This window comes from Dendrobates tinctorius, unplaced genomic scaffold (genome assembly GCF_039654945.1).
Source record: "Dendrobates tinctorius isolate UK_male_01 unplaced genomic scaffold, ASM3965494v1 ptg000059l, whole genome shotgun sequence".
Lineage (NCBI taxonomy): Eukaryota > Metazoa > Chordata > Amphibia > Anura > Dendrobatidae > Dendrobates > Dendrobates tinctorius.
Window position 1 is genome coordinate 18,400,239 of NW_027361727.1, and position 20,153 is coordinate 18,420,391.

A 20,153-nucleotide genomic window follows, 5' to 3' on the forward strand; every position below is an offset into this window, starting at 1 on the left:
AGCCATATTCTTTTTTTTTTTTTTTTATCTGCTGACATAGCCGTATGAGGGCTTGTTTTTTGCAGGATGAATTCTAGAGTTTCATTTCACCATGTAATGTAATGGAAAGCGGTAAAAAAAAAATTCCAAGTGAGGTGAAATTACAAAAAATAATGTGATGCCAACTTTGTTTCATGAGTTTTGTCTTTCAAGCTTTCATTGTTAAAAGATGACATGGCTCCATGATTCTTCGGGTCAGTCCAAGGGGTTGCTGTTTGAGCAGTAAGCTGGTGTTTTTGTCATACATATGATGTTTCAATTATTTTTTTTTATTGCATTTCTTTTGGGGTGGAATTTTTATTTTCGGCAAATTAACGTAGGGTTTAAATAATTTTAGTTTTTGATCTATTGGAATTTTTTAGACACTATGATACCAATATTTTTTAATAATGTGATATTCAGCAATAGCACAGTATTCCAGTGTAGCAAAACTGTAGTTTTCTTATGAAGCTCAGCCCGTGGCTGAGCTTCACAGGACTAATATGGGAGTTACAGAAGCTTTCAGCAGCGCCTTAAGTATCATGGCAAGTCATCGGTTTCCAATCCCATTGTAGATTATGCCATTTAAATGCTACTGTGAGAAATCAACAGCAGCACTTAAATTGTTAAGCTACAGCGTCTTGGCCCTGCAGATACCGGCTGTGTAACCCAGCCTACGTCTGCTTGGTATGAAGCAGTCTCAGCTCTTGAGCCAGCTTCATATTTTACTTAGCCACCATTGATGAAAATGTATGTCGTAGGTCGTTAAACCATTTAAGGGGTATTCCGGCTCTGCTGTCACATCGGAGGTGAACATGGTAGGTGATGTCACACCTACTGCTACCTGACAGGTCTCGTGCATGTTCAGCAGGTATCAAGAATGTGACCTTTTAATTAGAATATGAAAGGTACTTGATACCTGCTAAACACACACCACCCAAGCAGACATCAGTACCCATCATGGGAAGGAACTTAGCTTAGTGCTTTCGTCGCCAAAAAAAAAAAAATAGGCAAAGAAAGCCTCCAAGGTCCTAAGATAGATGTTTGATGTGATCCGTTTTTGTTTTTTTTTTTTTGGTATTTCTGAGAAGTGCTGTCGACTCTTTGACCTCCCAAAATGTCAACGTCAAGTCGTCAAATTCCCCTCATCAAGAAAATGATTCCTGAGCGTTGCCCTCTACAAGCCCGATATCCAGACGACTGCTAATAGCCTTGGGCATAAAAAAAAACTGTTCAGAAACTCAAAAAGTTGGTCCTGAAGTTTAACCCCTTAGTGATCAAAAGCAACTGTAGCATCTAAAGGTGTTTGAGAGGGGAAAGGGGCTCTTCTCTCAAGTTTTCGCCCACAACACCAAAATTTTGTAATGGTTTTCTTTTGCCACATGTAAAGCTACCATTACACCAAAATTTTATAGAACATCTTTAAAAAAGGTATGGTGTTACCCCTACTGAAAAGCGAAATAACCAAAACCAAGAGGCAAAACGTATTTATTGTAATGTAAAGGGAGAAATATAGACAATTTACTACAATAACTAGTAATAGCATCTAGTCGGTACAATCTCGAGGTAAACAGCAGACTTTAGCTTATATCGTACAATTTTCATACCCGTTTTGTGCAGTCCGAGATTTTCGTTCATTGGCATAAATTATAGCTTTATTACAGTTGGATCATGGACTAATCCTCCGTGTAACATCTGTGCGAATGGACAGTACACAACTGAGAGGGGAAGACCATTTTTGGAGGAAGTTTATTTTAACATGCGAGAGTCAAACCCACCATGCTTAGGCAACGCTCACGAGGGAGGTTTGACAAGGATTTGGCTGTGGATTCCGTGCCAAAATCGTGACAAACCTCAGCAACGATCTGCTCTCCATGCATGCGAATGGGATTCCCACAAAACCGGTCACATGTAAGGAAAGAAAAAAAAAAATCTGCTTTGCAAATCCGCAATGGAACTATTGCTCTCGTGGATCTGCTGTGCGCACAGTAGGGTCAAACTCAGAAATACAAGTCAGATTTTAAAGAGAGTCTAGAGCAGTTTTAACCCTTCTTTTTCATCTTATAGGAGTATCTCTCCCAGTAATACAGGTTGGATATGAGCTCCAGTGTTTTCACTTGTTGTTGTGTATCATCACAGCTTCTATCCTGCACTTATTTCCTTTCCATTTTCTCTTTGTAAATAGCCTGTTTTTTTCTGCTTTCCATAAGACTTTAGATATTTTCCCCTCGCTCCCCTGCCATGGGAACCTGCCACGGGAACCTGCCACGAGCCACCCGTTCTGCTTCGACATTTTCCACCCAGTAAGTGTTTGAGTCCAGACCACCTATCACTCGACCATGCAGCTAATCAATAGTCATGAGGCCATCTTCTCCAGCCCGATGTAGGCAGTCAAAGCAGCAATGGAGGTAAGGGCAGATTTTTGGGGGGTGCTGCTTCATTTAATCAGCAATCCTTCCTACAGCTGACTTTAAAAAAAAAAAAAAAAAGAAGAGACCAGAGAACTGCTTCTAAAAGTGTTAAAGGGGTTTCCAGTTACAAAAAAAAAAATCTATAAAATTGTTACATTAATGTAGTAGGTTAAGCAACTTACTAATAATATAGTTTACATCTGGTTAAACCCGATCCCAGCAGGTCTTTTTCTGATTTGAGTCCAACATAGAGCAGGGTCTTCTGTGTTGGTAAGTGACCATAGCTGTGTATGAAGGGGGCTGGCTGTCTCATTTCAGCATCCAAGCCAGCCCCCTTCTCTGTTTTTTACATAGACTGTGATAAAGAGGGCTGGCTTAGCTATTAAAATGTGCAGTCAGACAGCCAGCCCCCTTCATACACAGGTTTGTTCCTAGGTCAAACACAAACCGGAAGGACAATTTGTTTTCAGCTAGACATCCCTGTTAATCATTTTTTTTTAACTACAAAAGTCATTTGTGGATTTATCAGGGAGGCCGCCTATCAGATAGAGGACTTCAGCACAAATTTCCTCATTAGGACTTATAGTCCTCACTTATCACATATTTGAGACAGCAACAAGAACCTGAAAAATGGCCTTCCGTGAGCAATGAGGTCCGTTGTTCCCAGGACGGGTGCTCTCCCCTCCCGAAACGTGTTCTGTTTAATGGTTATTTGTTCAGGAAAGATGCTTCGTCGTCTCCTCAATGCCTCGCTGATCATGGATGTAATTTATAATTGGACCGGTGGGGAATGGCTGCGTGTCTCCGATATGCGTTAATGAATAAAAAGCATTGTAATGAATTAATGCTGGCACCAGCAAAACGCTTTAATGACTGGAGCTGAACCGTTCAGAGCGGCCGAACCTTTCTTGTGATTCATTGCGGTGGAAAATGGGCGCCACATGTTACATCGAAGGATGAATAATGGACGCGTCTCCTTTGTGTATAATTACAAGCAGCTTCTGGCCGCGGTTACGTCGGAATCTGCTGGGTAGTGGAACGGCGATGTGAACGAGCCGGACAGATCTGGGTCACGTATCTGTACTTGCGGAGTCACGCACAATACGGGACTAGCGACGAGAACTTTGATCGTCTGTATGCACGTCGGCTCTTCTGAAGGCCAAGTCCCTGGTGCCACCTTCTGTAGGGTCACCACTAGTGATGACCGCGCATGCTCGGATAACACCTTATCGGAACATGATTGCTCATCACCCTATGATTCAATGACGGATCGTTGGAAAAAAAAAAAAAAAAAAGCTGACCCATAGAAGAGAAAACTGTGTGCAGAATGCCCGATCATCTAAAAGTTCTCTCCGCCGACTTCCCCACGTACGTATGAGCGTATGGCCAAGTGTTCATGAGATTTCTCTCCCTTGACAGACTCATTAAAATTGGGCTCAGATGACTTTCATCAGATGTGTATAGGGGGCTTTGTTCAAAAAATTGAATTACTTTGTAAAATTCCCTGAGCTCCTTTGAGTCTGGCGCTTTTTTCCGTTTTCTGCTGCGTCGCTCCGTTGCAGAGATATTCACATTGGTTTCTTCTGGAGCGCAGCATGTGGAATCTCTCCTTTCCATAAAAAAATGGGCGTTTCTTCAGAGTCTTCTCTTCCAGGCGCTACCAATCACAGCTCGACTGCTAAAACAGCTGCTGAGCTGTGATTGGCAGCACAGAGGAGGGAAGAGTGAAAGCCCAATTGGACCACAAGGAGAGATTTCACATGTTGCGCACCAGAAGCAACAAATGTGAATAACTCTGCAATGCAGCGACATAGCGTAAAATGGAAAAGAGTGTTAAAATCAGGAGAAATCAGGGATTTTTACAATTCATTTTTTTTTAAGCAAGTGACAGGTCCTCTTTAAGGATATAAACCAAAACCAGAGTCCCCTCCCAAGGAAAGAGAAAGATTTTTGCCCCTCTTTGGTGTACTGCAGAGTAATGGATGTGTGCCTATGATGCACTCTTTCCCCATGTGGAGACTGCAAGCTATTGTAGGAAATTTTACAGGCCATGCAATGCAGTTTGGGAAAACGATGCAAATGAGCTCAGCTCTAGGAAAGGGAACACTGACCCTTTAGTGGCACATGTTGGAAACAGCTACTCATTAGGTCAATATCCAACCCTGGCATCTCTTCCAATGACATAGCAGGACGCAAAAGTCCAAAGGCCTCTTATACCGATTAGGCGAAAGTCAGCCGAACCTGCTAATATAGGTAGGACCGGACAACATGTGTGTCAGGACTTCCGCCACTCTTTACCCTTCAGATAATGTCAGAGGAGAGAAGGATTCGGACTACTGAATTTCAGCAAACTATCCTTTTGTTATTCCTGAAGATAAAGCCACTGCCAGAACAGCCTGGCAGCAGCTCTTCCATACAGAACACAGGAGTGTTTAGCCAAGACGAGAATTCCTGTGTATGGGGAGATGGACGAGATGGCTGTCCACCTAGTAAACGTTAGGCAGGCGGTTATCTAATTTAAATGAGGGCTTTAGGCTGAGTTAACACCAAGCAGATCCTCCCCAAAATCCACATCATAAACCCCTTTGAATACTCCTTGACTGCTCTTCCTATGAATTTCACTGGAAAATCGTTGTCTATTTTTTTTTTTTTGTTTAAATGTTTTCTCCTGGCACGGTTTTGAGACCTTTGCATTTCACTTTGAGTTCGATTGCCTGCGAAATCCGCATGAGACTTCATAACCTAGCTAACTTTTCTGCCTCCAAAAAAAATCTCAGTGTGAACATCCCCTAATAATGAGAAAAAAAAAAAATAATAAGTGAACCCACAAGAGATTGTGCATACGGCTGCACCCGTCTACATTTCTATCTCCAAACCCAACGGCTCTAAAATATATATTTTTTTTATATATAAAATCTGACATGCAAAAAACGGATTTTCTCAAGTAATTCCATGACATCTATGTGCATCGCTCCATAATGTTGATCATAGATAAAAACGGATGGTACGGAGGAGCTCTACAGGTGCAAACAAATCTCGCAATCAATATATGACACCTAAGTTCCCCTAAAAACATAAATTAAAAGTGAAATACACCTATAGGAAGCTCAGTCAGCAGAAGACAAACATGAGCATTAAAAACCTATCTAGTAGATCAGTTCATTTAGCGGCATCCGGGGAGAAATATCTTCCGTTAAAATCTGAATGTTGGTAAGAATCTACAGTACGACCGGACCCATGTAAGGAGAGAGGTCACTTAATACTTAAAGATCAGTGCATGGACTGCAGGATTTCCTCTGAAGACGACTCTAGTCTATTACCGCAGAGCTGCACATGGTGTTCATCCCGCAAGCTCCGGTTCCTCGATACAAATAATAATATCCCTACAAAAACAGAAATGGTCAAAATTACTCTGGGTGAAAAAAAAAGGGGGGGGGGGGAACCTTAGAAGCCAAACAATTTTGGGGTCTGAGAACCATAGAATATTGGAGTTGGAAGGAACCTCAAGGGTCATCGTGTCCAAACCCCTGCTCAATGGAGGAGTCACTGAACCATCTCAGACAGGTGGTCGTACGAACCGTACAATCATCCAGCCATTGGATCGGTGATAAATATGTCATCCGTGGCGGTCCGACTGTTAGAAACCTCAACAATCCTAATAATGGCACCGGAGCAGATGCCCTTTCCGGATCATGTCATCTAAATACCGCCCTCAGAGACTGATAGCAGCATTTATATGGTCAAGCAGCAGCAACTTGAGCCAAGCATCTCTATGGTGTGGGAACAGCACCTGAGCCTGCTCCCAGTGTGAGATGTGCAAGCACTGTCAGAGAGGTTATTCCTTATTTACCTCCTCTCCCCAGTCTTTGCCCCAGCTGTTCTTGATGGCCCAGAAAGGTTTTCCATCACCTATGGCAAAAGAAATAAAAGTGATAAGGGCCTTTTATCACTATCAGACTAAGAGCGGACGCATAAATCGGAGCAAGATCGCAACACAGTGGACGGACTGGCCGGCGGCTCTCCCGACTGGAGCCTGACAGCTGCATAGGAATAAGTCAAGATCCGCCGGCCAGTCCGGGCACTGCGTCCTGATCTCGTTACCGTCTGGGCTGCGCCTTAAGAGGTAAAAATTACAACTCACGATCTCCATAACCCACTAACAGGACAGCATGGTCGATCATCCAGGGATTACAAAGAATTCGGAACGGATGAGATATCCCTTTACGGTAAAACTGAAAAAAACCAAACAAGGAAAAAAAGAAATGAGTCAATAAATGGTTCTAGTAATTCAGTAGTGGAGCAGATCACTCATAAACCGGATTGTGGATAATTCATTTCTACCATCAGTGATTTTTCTTGTATGATAAAAAAAAAAAAAAATGTACAAAGCTTTTCCTAACCAATAAAGGCAGGTGCAGACGAGCGTATTTTCTTTTCAAGTGCGACTCGACAAAATATCGGATCGCAGTCAGACCAATGTTATTCTGTGGAGCCATGCTCATGCCCGAGTTTGATCCGATATTCCATGCGAGTCAAGGACTTCGAGGAAACCAATGGACTACACTCAGATTTTCCCGCACCGACACAATGGAGAAGATGGAGACATTTTTCTTCTTCTTCTCCACATTCGAGAAAATCAGATCTCACTCTAATCAGAATACGATTAGCATAGCTGACCCGATTCGATCAGATCGGCTGTCTGCACCTGCCCTTACAATGATTGCACACTGATGGCGTCAACATCCGGTGGAAATTACCAAACAGTATCACAAAGAATAAAGGAACAACCAAGTATGGCATCATCGGAGTTGATGGAATAGCCATTTACAAAGTGATGGCGTCCCATCCGTTCCATCATCTGACCACTGCAGCCACTGGCTGATTGCGGGGTCAGGTGACTGAATATGATGTTCTCACTTCCAGTCCCGAGGGAGACCATCAGCTTGGGAGATCTGGAGAAGGAGTTGGCAGCTGAAAGTGAAGATTGAAGAGCTACAGGGAGAAATAATAATGAGACTCGCAGAAGTTGGAGGGTCTTACCTGCATTGCAAAAGCATTAAGAGCTATGGATATTGGTCCGTTCTGTGCCAACCAGGCTGCGATCTCTAAAAAGAAATAACATGATGAAACCAGACGTACAACCAGAAAACACGGCTAGGCTATGTTCGCACATTGGATTTTTGCTGCATTTTTCAGGATCCCAAAGTTCAGCTTTGCTTCCACCACAGAAGTATAAACACAGTCTCCAATGCAAGACGTATGTGAAAAAATAAAAACATTTTTGAAAAAAAAAAAAAAGGGCAATTTGGTCAAATTATTTAATGCAAAAAGATTTTTATGCCTGAAAAAAATAGTGACTATTCTGATCTCGTATGAGTAAATGAAAAAATACACAATTGCAAATGTAACAGCTGAGGGAGATGAATTGGTCGGGAATAGTTTACCTAAGACATTGGCGTTTGTAGGACACTGTTTACTTTCACACTTTGGTGGGCCCTTGAGTTGATTAGACATTGTTCAATTTCACCCCTTAGTACCACAAGAACCTTCTGATGAATGACGTCCGATAACTAATATCTGGTGCACAACCACACAAGGCATAGGGGGCGCTAGTTCTATTGGTTAATCTTTTTACGTCGTCTATGAATGGATGGTGTAAACCAGGGTTCCCCAACTTCAGTCCTCAAGGCCCACCAACACATCAGGTTTTCAGGATTTCCTTTGTATTGCACAGGTGAAGCAATTATCACCTGAGCAATACTAAGGAAATCCTGAAAACATGATCTGTTGGTGGGCCTTGAGGACTGAAGTTGGGGAACCCTGGTGTAAACTCATCCATAAAACCCTCTAAGTGAAGTGCAAATGAATTAATAATGGAGTTCTGCAAATTGCTCTGCTCTGTGAAGCTGGAAACCTAAGGTCTAAGCTTGTAAGACATCCTATTCCTACAAAGAAGCAAGGGGCGCTCTGGACTTACGCGTCTCATCATTTGGGATCTCAACGGAGCTGTTGATATAAGCGGAGACTTTGGTGGTGGAGAAGCTGCACCGTTCCTTGTGGCCAAGGTAGCTGTAGTCTTGTTCTGACTCAAGTCCTCCTACAAGATAAAAAAAAGTCATGCAACCCAACGCAGTTTGTAAGAAGGGTTTTCAGGCAATCGCTGCCGCGAGACATGCAGCCGCGGGGACTCGAACATAGTATTCGAGCACACTGCAGTCACTCAGGTAGCACCAGAGCATGCTCAGATAACACCTTATCCCAGCACGTTCGCTCATCACTATTAAATAGCCTTCAAAAACCATTGTATGTCTTCAAGAGCGCACTGCTCCCCCTACCTCCTTCCTGCCAAGGCGCAGTTTGCTCCTGATGATTGACAGTTCAGAACACAGGAATGGCTGCAGCGCTGCTCTGAAGTGTGCACTCTCTGATGCTGCAAGAACAGGCAGTTTTGCCTCTGCTGCCTTGCACAAGCGCGGGGACACTAACAGGCTAGATCCAGCGATCAGGCCAGCTTCAGAACAGCGCTTGTATAAACAGCTTGCAAGCGTGCGCTCCTTGCCTCGGAGACCCGCCATTAAGCGCCTCTGCAGAAGTAGCCGGTGAGCTGAGCAACGAACGTTAGCTAAAAAATTAAAAATCCTTCTGTTATTGAAAATGAAGAGAAGTACATGACCTGGACATGTACAATGCAGGACAGCGGAAGTCATTAAGACCCATTTAGATGAGCAGATAATCGAGAACAAGCGTTGTGTAAACAGGTTGACGAACAAGGAAAACCGCTGGTTGGTGTAACTATGACCAATAATACATGCACAGGGACATTACCAGAAATATTTATCTACAGTATTCTGAAAATATTATGTAACCGGAAAAAAAAAAAAAAAAAAAAAAAAAAAAAGAGTAGAGACAAACACAATGGTGGCCTCAGCCCAGGAAGCATAGGATACAGAACCGCTGCAGTACGTGCAAATAACACAAATCGAGAGCGACCTTTACAAGAGAGCACAACCAGAACGAGCAAGCGACAATGAAAAGGTCACCGAGCTGAACACGGACATATTACATACTTACTACAACTAAAGAGCAAACAAAACAAACTTCCACGATCCACATGACAGTAAACATTGGCGTCACGGAGTGGACAAACTGTCTGCAACTGCTTATATCATAACAAAACATGACAAGTGGAGGCAACATATAATCGATGACAGGTGAAAAGTGTGATCACACGAATAAAAGCTCCTGGATCTCACCAATAACACGAAGAAAAGCTCGTCCTGGATCTCACCGATAACACGAAGAAAAGCTCCTAGATCTCACCGATAACACAAAGAAAAGCTCCTGGATCTCACTGATAACACGAAGAAAAGCTCATCCTGGATCTCACCGATAACACGAAGAATAGCTCATCCTGGATCTCACCAACACGAAGAAAAGCTCATCCTGGATCTCACCGATAGCACAAAGACAAGCTCCTGGACCTCGCCAATAACACGAAGAAAAGCTCATCCTGGATCTCACCGATAACACAAAGACAAGCTCCTGGATCTCACAGATAGCACAAAGACAAGCTCCTAGAACCCACCGAAAACACAAAGAAAAGCTCCTAGATCCCACAGATAACACAAAGAAAAGCTCCTGGACCTCACCAATAACACGAAGAAAAGCTCATCCTGGATCTCACCGATAACACAAAGAAAAGCTCCTAGATCTCCCCAATAACACAAAGAAAAGCTCCTGGATCTCACTGATAACACAAAGAAAAGCTCATCCTGGATCTCACCAATAACACGAAGAAAAGCTTGTCCTGGATCTCACCAATAACACGAAGAAAAGCTTGTCCTGGATCTCACCGATAACACAAAGAAAAGCTCCTGGATCTCACTGATAACACAAAGAAAAGCTCATCCTGGATCTCACCAATAACACGAAGAAAAGCTTGTCCTGGATCTCACCGATAACACGAAGAAAAGCTCCTAGATCTCACCGATAACACAAAGAAAAGCTCCTGGATCTCACTGATAACACGAAGAAAAGCTCATCCTGGATCTCACCGATAACACAAAGACAAGCTCCTGGATCTCACGGACAGCACAAAGAAAAGCTCCTGGATCTCACCGATAACACAAAGAAAAGCTCCTGGATCCCATCTGAAGCTTCTAGAGACTTGCAGTAAAAGGTTTTTGGTTAAGATTCACACATCCGTGTTTTGCAATCTAAGGACCAACTCACTCTACATCTTCATGGGCATATGTGGGTCAGGAGACACAGCTGTGTGAATCCAGCCCTGGGCTGTAATCTTCCTTTCGGATGTCATTTGCAGTTTCCCCATTTATAGACCCCCAGCATGTTACATAGACACCTACCCAGCTTCTCAATAGCTTCATATGCGTTTGATGGGAGACCTCCTCCACAAGCCTTATCCACACTGTCACAATCCACTAACTCTGGAAGAAAGAATTTGTAGGATTTAGAAAAGATTTTCTTTACAGTAGAGAGGAGTGAATACATTTGCAAGACCCTGGTACAAAGGCCGGGGCAGCCTTCCCTGTCTGCTGGATAAGAGTCGTGAGAACCGCCTCCTACCTGTTGTCATCTGTGGCTACTTTTTGGATTAGCTGGCCTGGCATGACATCATCATCGTTGCATTGTGACGTGTGCACACACACAGTTCCGAAATTGTTGCACTGTTACCTGTGACGCGCACACATCGTTGCCACATTATTGCACTGTAGAGAAATGTTCAATCACCGCACACTCCTGATAGATGTATGTGAAAATTTTATTGTATAGATGCAGCAAAAACACAATTCAGGTGCAGGGATTGAACATTTCTCTACTACGGGGATTGCCATCCCACTTCACCAGCACCTCGGAACTCTCCAGGCAAGAGTGCTCGCCACACCACCTATCACATTATTGCTCCGTGACGCGCACACATCGTTACCGTTGTTGAACCGTGATGCGCACACATCGTTACCGTTGTTGAACCGTGACGCGCACACATCGTTGCACCAGGTTGGCTACTCAAAAGAAGAGCCAAGCATGAGGACAGGGTGGATTTAGTTCTTAAGGCTCCTGTCCATTGGTCACAGAATACTGACCCGGACATTGGACTGGATCCAAGGAATCGATTCTAACAGAAAATAAAGAGAATGTAGAGACCAGAACTTTGTGTCACCTGATCCTGGACTGTAAAAAGTAAACTGTAATCTGGGGAGAAACTTATGAAGGTGAAGCTGATAAGCTGAAAGTGCGACTAGTGCCATATAATGGAACCTCTGAGCCTTGGCTATCAGAAGCTTTAAAGGCCAGGACGTGATGTACGAGATATAGAAAATGTAAAGCCATTCATAAACTCTTGTTTTTACAAAGTGGAAAACAGCTAAATAGCAGAGCATCAAGTACTTCCACCCCCTTATTCTAGCGAACAGTGAGGGTCTGAAGGCCTGGGGACCCCCGCTATTTGAAACTTCCCATGTCGACCTGAACAAGCGCTCGCTAGCCGTGATCGTACCAGTTGCTGTCAAGTGACGACGATGTAACATCCGCCACCCGCGCTGCAAGGAGCGAGTCAGCTCCTGAGCGTGATGCGAACAGCGATGGCGCATGTACGTCGGCCGTGATCATCGCCGAGGGGTTAAAAGTCATAGGAAGATTTGGGTTACGAGATTCCCTCTTACCTTGCTCCGAGAGGGAGACGAGGGACCTTTTCTTCAAGAACCACTGCCCCTCGATATTTCCAGTTACTGAAAACGCCCAACACGAGCCACACATGCCCTGTACGGGAAGGAGAGAGGCAACATGAGCCACGAAAACGCACGGAATCGGACAAGTATAAAACACGGATAGAGTTGAATCAGTGAAGTGATCAGAGACATTTGAAAAAAAAATCATCATTTTTTGTACTTTTTAATTTTTTGCATTTGTTACGAGCTGCACGGACATCGCGACGAAAGACCGGAGGCAATACCGCTACCTGCTTGCAAAATAACTAAGCGTAAAAGCAACGCTTGCACAACCGATCTGAAGTGACTCTTGTGAAAGGCTTTAAGAGGAAGTAAAAAGAGAAAAAAGAGAAACGTGGGACATAAACCCCAATACAAAGTGTCAGAAATGCGATCACCTGGTTCTTAACGTCAGTTACCGCTCCATGATCTCTCCAATCCCACTGTGCCGGAGGAGGGTCGGACGGCATCGGAGCCATCTTCATAGGTCGAGAAGGCTGGCTGGAGAGCAACGGATTCAGAAACAAAGTCCTGAACTCTTCCTCTAAAAGTGACAGATAGTTGTGTGAAGTTTACAATGGTGTTTCGGTGTAAAAAAAAAAAAAAAAATTGCTTACAGGCAGATCTAAAACTTGCTCTTAAAGGGTTAAATTGACGTCTTCATAATTTGGGTATGGCTGGATAGGACTTATCAAAACAAGCAATTTTGCAATTTACTGCTTTTGAAAATTTTCAGCCGATTTCGAGATAAATTAACTTCTCTTCTTTTGTTTTGCAGCTTGTTGCCTTGGAGACCGACCGCCGCTGATAGACAATAGGACGAGGACGTACGGGGTGCTAACAAGCTTAAAATTTTCTATGCTTGTAAAGCACGGTTTTGAAGCTGGACAGAAATTGCTGGAGAGCCCCGTTACCTCCTAATCCCTGGGACAGTTTCATCCCAGTGCTTTCAGAGCTTAGACGGAAGCGGTGGTCGGTCTCCTAGGCAACGAGCTGTTGACAAAACAAAAAAGTGTTAGTATCTCAAGAACGGCTGCAAATTCTAACAAGCAAATTGCAACAGTGCTTGTTTTTACCAGCACTATCCAAAAATATCCATTTAAAAAAACAGGGATTTTTGTGTACTCACCGTAAAATCCTTTACTCCAAGCCACTCATTGAGGGACACAGGACCATGGGTCCCCCAATGAGGCGTAGGAGAAAATGGGAATAATCTCTTTAAAAAGGCACCAACGCCTATACAAGATAACCGGGCAATCATGTGCAATCCCGCCCCATCCTGGATGTAGTGAGGATATTGCCATATTTCCTCTATAGTCTATTGTTTTTTTTCCATTGGTCGGTATTCAGATTCTCACCTGTGAGGTCGCTAAATTTGGTGACTCCATACTCCGCAGTTCCCTGGTCTTTTTCCTGAATCTCCTTTGCTTTCCTGAGATTTTGGGAAAATATCTGTAGCCTCATCAAAGCCTCTGAAAAACAGGATTGGGGGGGGGGGGTGTGAGGAATCAGATGGACGCAGTGGACCTGAGAAACGGATCTGCACGATAAATGCAAGTGGAACTCTGTTTTGGACAAACCTTAACAATCTATGGGCAACTTGGCAGGAAGCATTCCCCACAGCACCTCCGCAGGGGGAATTTAGCATTTCACGCTGCCCATTTAAATCACAGGGTTTTCTGCACAACGCAGGACAGAACAGATCCTCTTTGAGGAACAGTTGAGGATCTTGCCTAGCTGCACCCTCCGATCACAACCCGTCGCTGCTGTAAGAGACAGGCGCTGGCTGATTGACACAGCTGGCACTCAGTCTGCATCTACATACATCATATGTCGAGAAGGAACACTTATTTGTGTTATTTAAATGCCTGTATCTGGTCGTTACAATCATTTTTGCTATTTGATTTCATTAAAACTGTTCGACCATTTGATTGTTTCTCTGCACATTAAACTTTCATGTGGTCATAATTCAGCTGAAAAAGACAGGTTAGAAAACCCTCCCATTGTACCGTCGTGCTTACTGACAGATTCTCAGTTAACTCATTTGCCAGTCAGCAATAGACAGTGCAACACGCAGCTTTTACAAGCTCTTTGTTTCTCTGCACATTTATGACCACATCAAAGTTTAATCCGCTGAAAAAAAAAAAACAGATAAAAGGGTTAAAAACCCTTCCTTTATACAGTCGATCTCACTGACAGTTTCTCAGTTAACTCATTCGCAAGCCAGCAATAGACAGTGCAACACAGCTCTCAGTTTCTCTGCACAGTAAACTTTGATGTGGTCATAAACCAGCTGAAGAAGACAAATGGATTAAAAAACCCTCCCATTGAACAATCGTGCTCTCTGACAGTTTCTCAGTTAACTCATTCGCCAGCCAGCAATAGCCAGTGCAACACAGAGGATACAGAAGGCAAACGGTGCAAATTTTTTGGGGAAAACCATTTACAAAACTAAGTTTTTGCTAAAAAAAAAAAAAAAAAAAAAAAAAGGGGTCTTTTGATGGGAAGGTGGTTTGGGTCACACTGGTGCCAATTTTCCCATACATCCCTCACCTTCATCATCCCTGTATTTTTTATCGTAGGTTGTCACAAAGTCCTTGAATAATGATAAGGTTTCCAGAAGTTCGTCCTAAAAAAAAGGAAATCACAGGTATAATCTCCGCAAACACAATAAAGATATGGGGGAAGCAAGGCAAGAAGACGACACTCTACCTCCGACTTCATGGAAAGGACGTCCTGCTCGGAGGAAGGTTCATTCACCTCTTTGCTGAGACCTAGAGAAAAAAAAAAAATTACAAAGCAAGAAAAAGAATATCAAACTGATCAGACATGGAGAATAGTCCATGAACCCATGCAACAGCACGAACCTTCTGGAGAACATTTCTGCTCCAAAACTTTGGTCTCGTTCACCCATGGGAACACCAGCATGGAATATCGGCACTGGATTTCCTGCAGAAGAAAACCGTGCAGGAAAATAAGCAGATTTATTATAGCAATCGCCTGTCTAAAGAAACAGCATTCCTCAATAACAACCCAGTACCCAGAAGATAAAGCCTGGACTTCCTACAGTGTTAGTAGTCATTTTTATAGCGCCATTTATTCTATGGCGCTTTACATGTGAAAAATGGGGCATACATAGACAAGTACAATAAACATGGGCACTACAAGGCACACACAAGTACAGGAGGAGAGAGGACCCTGCCCGCGAGGGCGCACAGTCTACAGGGGATGGGTGAGGATACACTAGGAGAGGGTAGAGCTGGTCGTGCGGTGGTTCAGTAGACTGAGGATCACTGCAGGTTGTAGGCTTGTCTGAAGAGGTGGGTCTGATGTGTTGGGGTAGAGAGTTCCAGAGTATGGGGGAAGCACGGGAGAAGTCTTGTATGTGGTTGTGGGAAAAAGAGATAAGAGGGGAGTAGAGAAGGAGATCTTGTGAGGATCGAAGGTGGTGTGTAGGTAAGTACCGGGAGACGAGGTCACAGATGTATGGAGGAGACAGGTTGTGGATGGCTTTGTATGTCATGGTTAGGGTTTTGAACTGGAGCCTCTGGACAACATGAAGCCAGTGAAGGGCCTGGCATAGGGGGGAGGATGGGGAATAGCGGGGAGACAGGTGGATTAGTCGGGCAGCAAAGTTTAGCATAGATTGGAGGGGTGCAAGAGTATTATAGTGGAGGCCAGAGAGTAGGAGGTTGCAATAGTCGAGGCGGGAGATGATGAGGGTGTGCACAAGTGTTTTTGCAGTTTCTCGGTCAAGGAATGCACGGATCCGGGATGTTTTTGAGTTTGAGTTGGCAGGAGGTGGCAAGGGCTTGAATATCTGGCTTGAAAGAGAGGGCAGAGTCGAGGGTCACCCCGAGGCACCAAGCATGCAGGACTGGGGAAAGTGAGCAGCCACTGACATTGATGAATAGGACTGGAGGAGGGGTAGAGTGAGATGGGGGAAAGATGATGAATTTTGTTTTGTCCATGCAGTTAAGCAGTTAAGAGGAGGGACACTGGGGCAGCGGGCCAAAGCTTACTCTGATCTTATAGATCTTCTGCTTAAAGAAAGAGGCAAAGTCTTCAGCAGAAATGAGAGGAGAGGGAGGAGGTGCTAGGGACGGAGTAGAGAATTGAAAGTGTTGAAAGGCTGTTTAGGGTTGTGAGACAGGGAGGATATGAGAGATGAGAAGTTTGTTTTGCAGCAGTGAGTGTGGACTTAAAGCTGGCGAGGGACTTTATGCGATAAAGTGCTCGGCAGAACGGGATCTCTTCCACCACTGACATCCATGTTCCCATTAATCCATTCAGAAATTGGACATTTTTACATTTTTGCGTTCTCCTTTTATTCTCTGTCTACCGAGGTTCATAACTTTTGATGTTCTTGCTGTTCAACACAGCCGCATGAGGACGATGTGTAGATTACAATGACATAATGATGATGATAATAATAATAATAATAATAATAATAACAACATCCGTCCACTTGACCATACATGAGAAAGAAAAAAAATCCAATCGCGGGGAAATATTGAAAATGTGAAATTTCCCCATTGTTAAACCAAATTATTTTTTTTATGCAAAGATCTGATTTTTTTCTATTACTATCAAAATGTAAAAAAATTATTTGAATGCTTTAAAAAAAAAATAAAAAAAAAAATAATATACTGTATATATATATAGATTGTGAGCCCCAATGGGGACAGTGATGATAATGTCTGAAAAACGCTGTGAGATAAATGGCGCTATATAAAAAAAAAAAAAAATGCATAAGCAAATTATTCTTTACTTTAATTAGATAAAGGCGGTCTATTTAAACTTTGTCGCTAATTTTTAAAACTTTATTTTTATTATTTTTTTAGCCCCCTTTGAACCTGCGATCGCTTGTACTATACGCAGTAATATTAAAATACTGCAGCATATAGGGACATTACTGGGCTCCAGCCATAGGATGGGCTTCATAGCCACAGATGGAAGCAACAGGGGCCTCTCCAGTAAACCATGCACAGACATGGTAACCTGTCAACATCCCAGGAGGCGAAGGTCACCGAAGTGCGTGGATCCCAGGAACAGAACCATTTACACATCGCAGTCAGTTATTGATATCTGCGCCTAAATGGTGGATCAGCAGCAATTGGAGCAAGCTCCAGTTGCTGCTGTTAGAGGTAAGGAGCAAGCTCCAGTTGCTGCTGTTAGAGGTAAGGAGCAAGCTCAGCCAGGTCACTGATGTACATGTAAAAAACATGGGTGTAAAAAACGGGGTGAAGACTCCAGACGTCCACAGAACCTGATGCTAGTCCTTAAACATGTCATCCGTTCTTGTAGCGAGTTGTGATTCATCTACGGGCCGTGTCTGCCGGGCAATTACTACAGCCCTGTACTGATGATGAAGCCTCTATAATCACTGTCAGCATGTCTGGAGTCAGGGCAGATCCCCCACCGCCGCCGCCTGATGTCAGCAGATCAGAGATGGAAACAAGTTCAGACTCCACAAGTCACCAGACCATCAGCTGACTCCGATAATATCCCGGAATCCCGTGTGACCAGTTTGTGGCCGTGAATCATTTTCAGTCCCATTATTTAATTTTCTGTAAACAGCCCGACGGGAGCGTCCCGTCCTCAAAATCAGGGGGGGGGGGGGGCACTTACCATCAGCGTCGCTAAGCTGTGAAGACGGCAGTTCTCCAGGACCTCCTCGTCTCCCTTCTTACACAAGGTGCGCCCCAAGAAGACGGTGAAATCGTATCTGATGCCTGATACCAGCTACACAACAAATAGAGCAAATAGTAAAAAAAAAAAGGCATAAAAGGATCTGGTCTGATATAGGAAACAACAAAAAGTAACAAAAAAAATATTGACACAATGATGTAAATACAAAAGTAACGTCAAATACGATGACACAAACAGTAAACGATAGGAGAACGCTGCCCCTTACACGTAGGATCTGCGAAAGGGTATGAGGTACCCGGAGGTACGCCACGGCATGGAGCTCGAGGAAGGGCACTGCTGATCCCAGCCCAGATAGTATCCAGGCAAGAAAACCAATAAACAACGTGCAGTATACAAGGATTTAAAAAAATAAAAAGTGATATTGATGAAAAATACATAAAATACACATAATGACACAGATAAAAAAAACCCAGAAAAAAACAGAAAAAAAACACAAAAACCCAAAACATAAATAGTGCACCTATAGTGAGCCAAATGTGCTGCCGAACAACTAAGATGAATAAATACAGAAGGGTATATAACAGGTAAGGCTAGCGGTACATGGCAGGTTCAAGGCCAGTGAAAATATTAATACGTAGAAAATGTAGCTGAAGAAAAACGGTTACTAAGGCCAAAAGAAGCCTAAAAGAACTGAAAAATAAGCGGAGCATTGAGAAAAAAAACATAAAAAAAAAAAAAAAACAAGGTGGTATAGAGGGAGTAAAATAAAAAAAAAAATAAAAAAAAAAATCAATGTGCGTTTCGCCAACAGCTTCATCTGGGGGGACGAATGAAAAGATAATATCCCAGCGCGCTACATCGCACCGTAACGAAAGCCAAAGAGTCACCAGGAATCCAAACAAGCTGCACGTCTTGGAAATGGAGACCTTCGACTACTACGTAGCTGCAGGGGGCAAGACGTTCAGACAGTTTGGATTTCTGGTAACAACTCAAGAGCCGCAACTTACTTTTATCGCCTGCTGACAGATGGCTACACGGCGGCTGCCTACACTGCACGGCCAAAGATGGCGCTAGATTGCAGTCTCGGGTTAGGTGACTGCCCGAGTGGCGTTACGATCTGAAAGTTACCGCCGCGACAAGTTGCAAAAATTCTAAAAATTAATTTTGTCGTGACCCCCATGCACTAACATTACGAGCGCATTACATCACTCCATCCGCTGCTGCCAGTGCGCTTGGTGGTGTACAGCTGCAGGCACGGGAGAGCTGTCACTTTTAAAGGGGGAAAAAAAACAGACGGTAAACTATGGTACGTTATTCTCACTGTCGAAAGCGGGAAACGGCGGCGGAGTACGCGTCACGACGGCGGCGGAGTACGCGTCACGACGGCGGCGGAGTACGCGTCACGACGGCGGCGGAGTACGCGTCACGACGGCGGCGGAGTACGCGTGGCGGGACATTCCAGGAGCTCCCCTATAAGACGGCCATGAATAAGAGGATCCAGGCGTATGGGATTAGCCTGCATTACCTGGCACCAGATGGTACAAGGAGCAGCACACTGCACCGGTATCGCCCCTCTGTACAGCCAGCACTGCACTCACCTGCCTGCGGAGGTCGCTGGTGCGCACCGCCCGGTACACGTCCTCCCGGCCGCTCGCACCGTTGTACTCCCGCTCCGCCAGCCTCACCAGGGTCTGCACCTCGGGCTCCTCCGGTGACACCTGCAGCCACCGTCCAGGAGGGAGGCCGCACACCAGCGCCGCCGCAGCGAGGAGCAGCACGGAGGAGCAGCAGCCACCCGCAGCCATCGCCGTACAGGTCTGCGCTCTGCTGCCGGCTGTCAGTGCAGGGAGGATGTAAACAGGGGTCTTGTGACTGGGTCATGTGATCACTCTGGGCAGCGCGGCAGACATGTTTGTTGTGGGCAATGCGGGAGGTCGCCGAGTGATGGCAGTAGTCGTGGAAAGTAGGTCACCTCTTTATAGTTCTGTTTCTCACCTTCGGTCGCTAGGTGGCAGCACCTTCCTTGTGGGATACATACGCGCACATTTTACCGTGCTGTCTGAGCCATTTTCCGTTTTTCCCGACTGTTTTAACCCCTTAGCGACAGAGCCAGTTTGCATCTTAATGACCGGGCCAATTTTTACAATTCTGACCACTGTCCCTTTATGAGGTTATAACTCTGGAACGCTTTAATGGATCCCGCTGATTATGAGATTGTTTTTTCGTGACATATTGTACTTCATGTTAGTGGTAAAATTTCTTCGATAAGTCTTGTGTTTATTTATGAAAAAAAAATGAAATATGGCGAAAATTTTGAAAATTTAGCAATTTTAAAACTTTACAT

At 44.2% G+C, this 20,153-nt stretch overlaps 1 protein-coding gene across 1 annotated transcript; it reads right to left on the reverse strand.

Annotated features, from left to right (window-relative positions):
• Window positions 1-1,489: 1,489 nt before the first annotated feature.
• CTSF (cathepsin F) lies at window positions 1,490-19,753 on the reverse strand. Its single transcript, XM_073578489.1, has 14 exons — window positions 19,408-19,753; window positions 17,789-17,902; window positions 15,025-15,106; window positions 14,870-14,931; window positions 14,711-14,786; window positions 13,516-13,629; window positions 12,556-12,701; window positions 12,113-12,209; window positions 10,796-10,876; window positions 8,407-8,526; window positions 7,470-7,534; window positions 6,571-6,661; window positions 6,280-6,338; window positions 1,490-5,812 (listed from the first exon to the last, which is right to left on the reverse strand). Exons 1-14 carry the CDS (start codon window positions 19,612-19,614, stop codon window positions 5,738-5,740), a joined length of 1,389 nt encoding a protein of 462 aa, XP_073434590.1. The 5' UTR covers window positions 19,615-19,753; the 3' UTR covers window positions 1,490-5,737.
• Window positions 19,754-20,153: the final 400 nt, after the last annotated feature.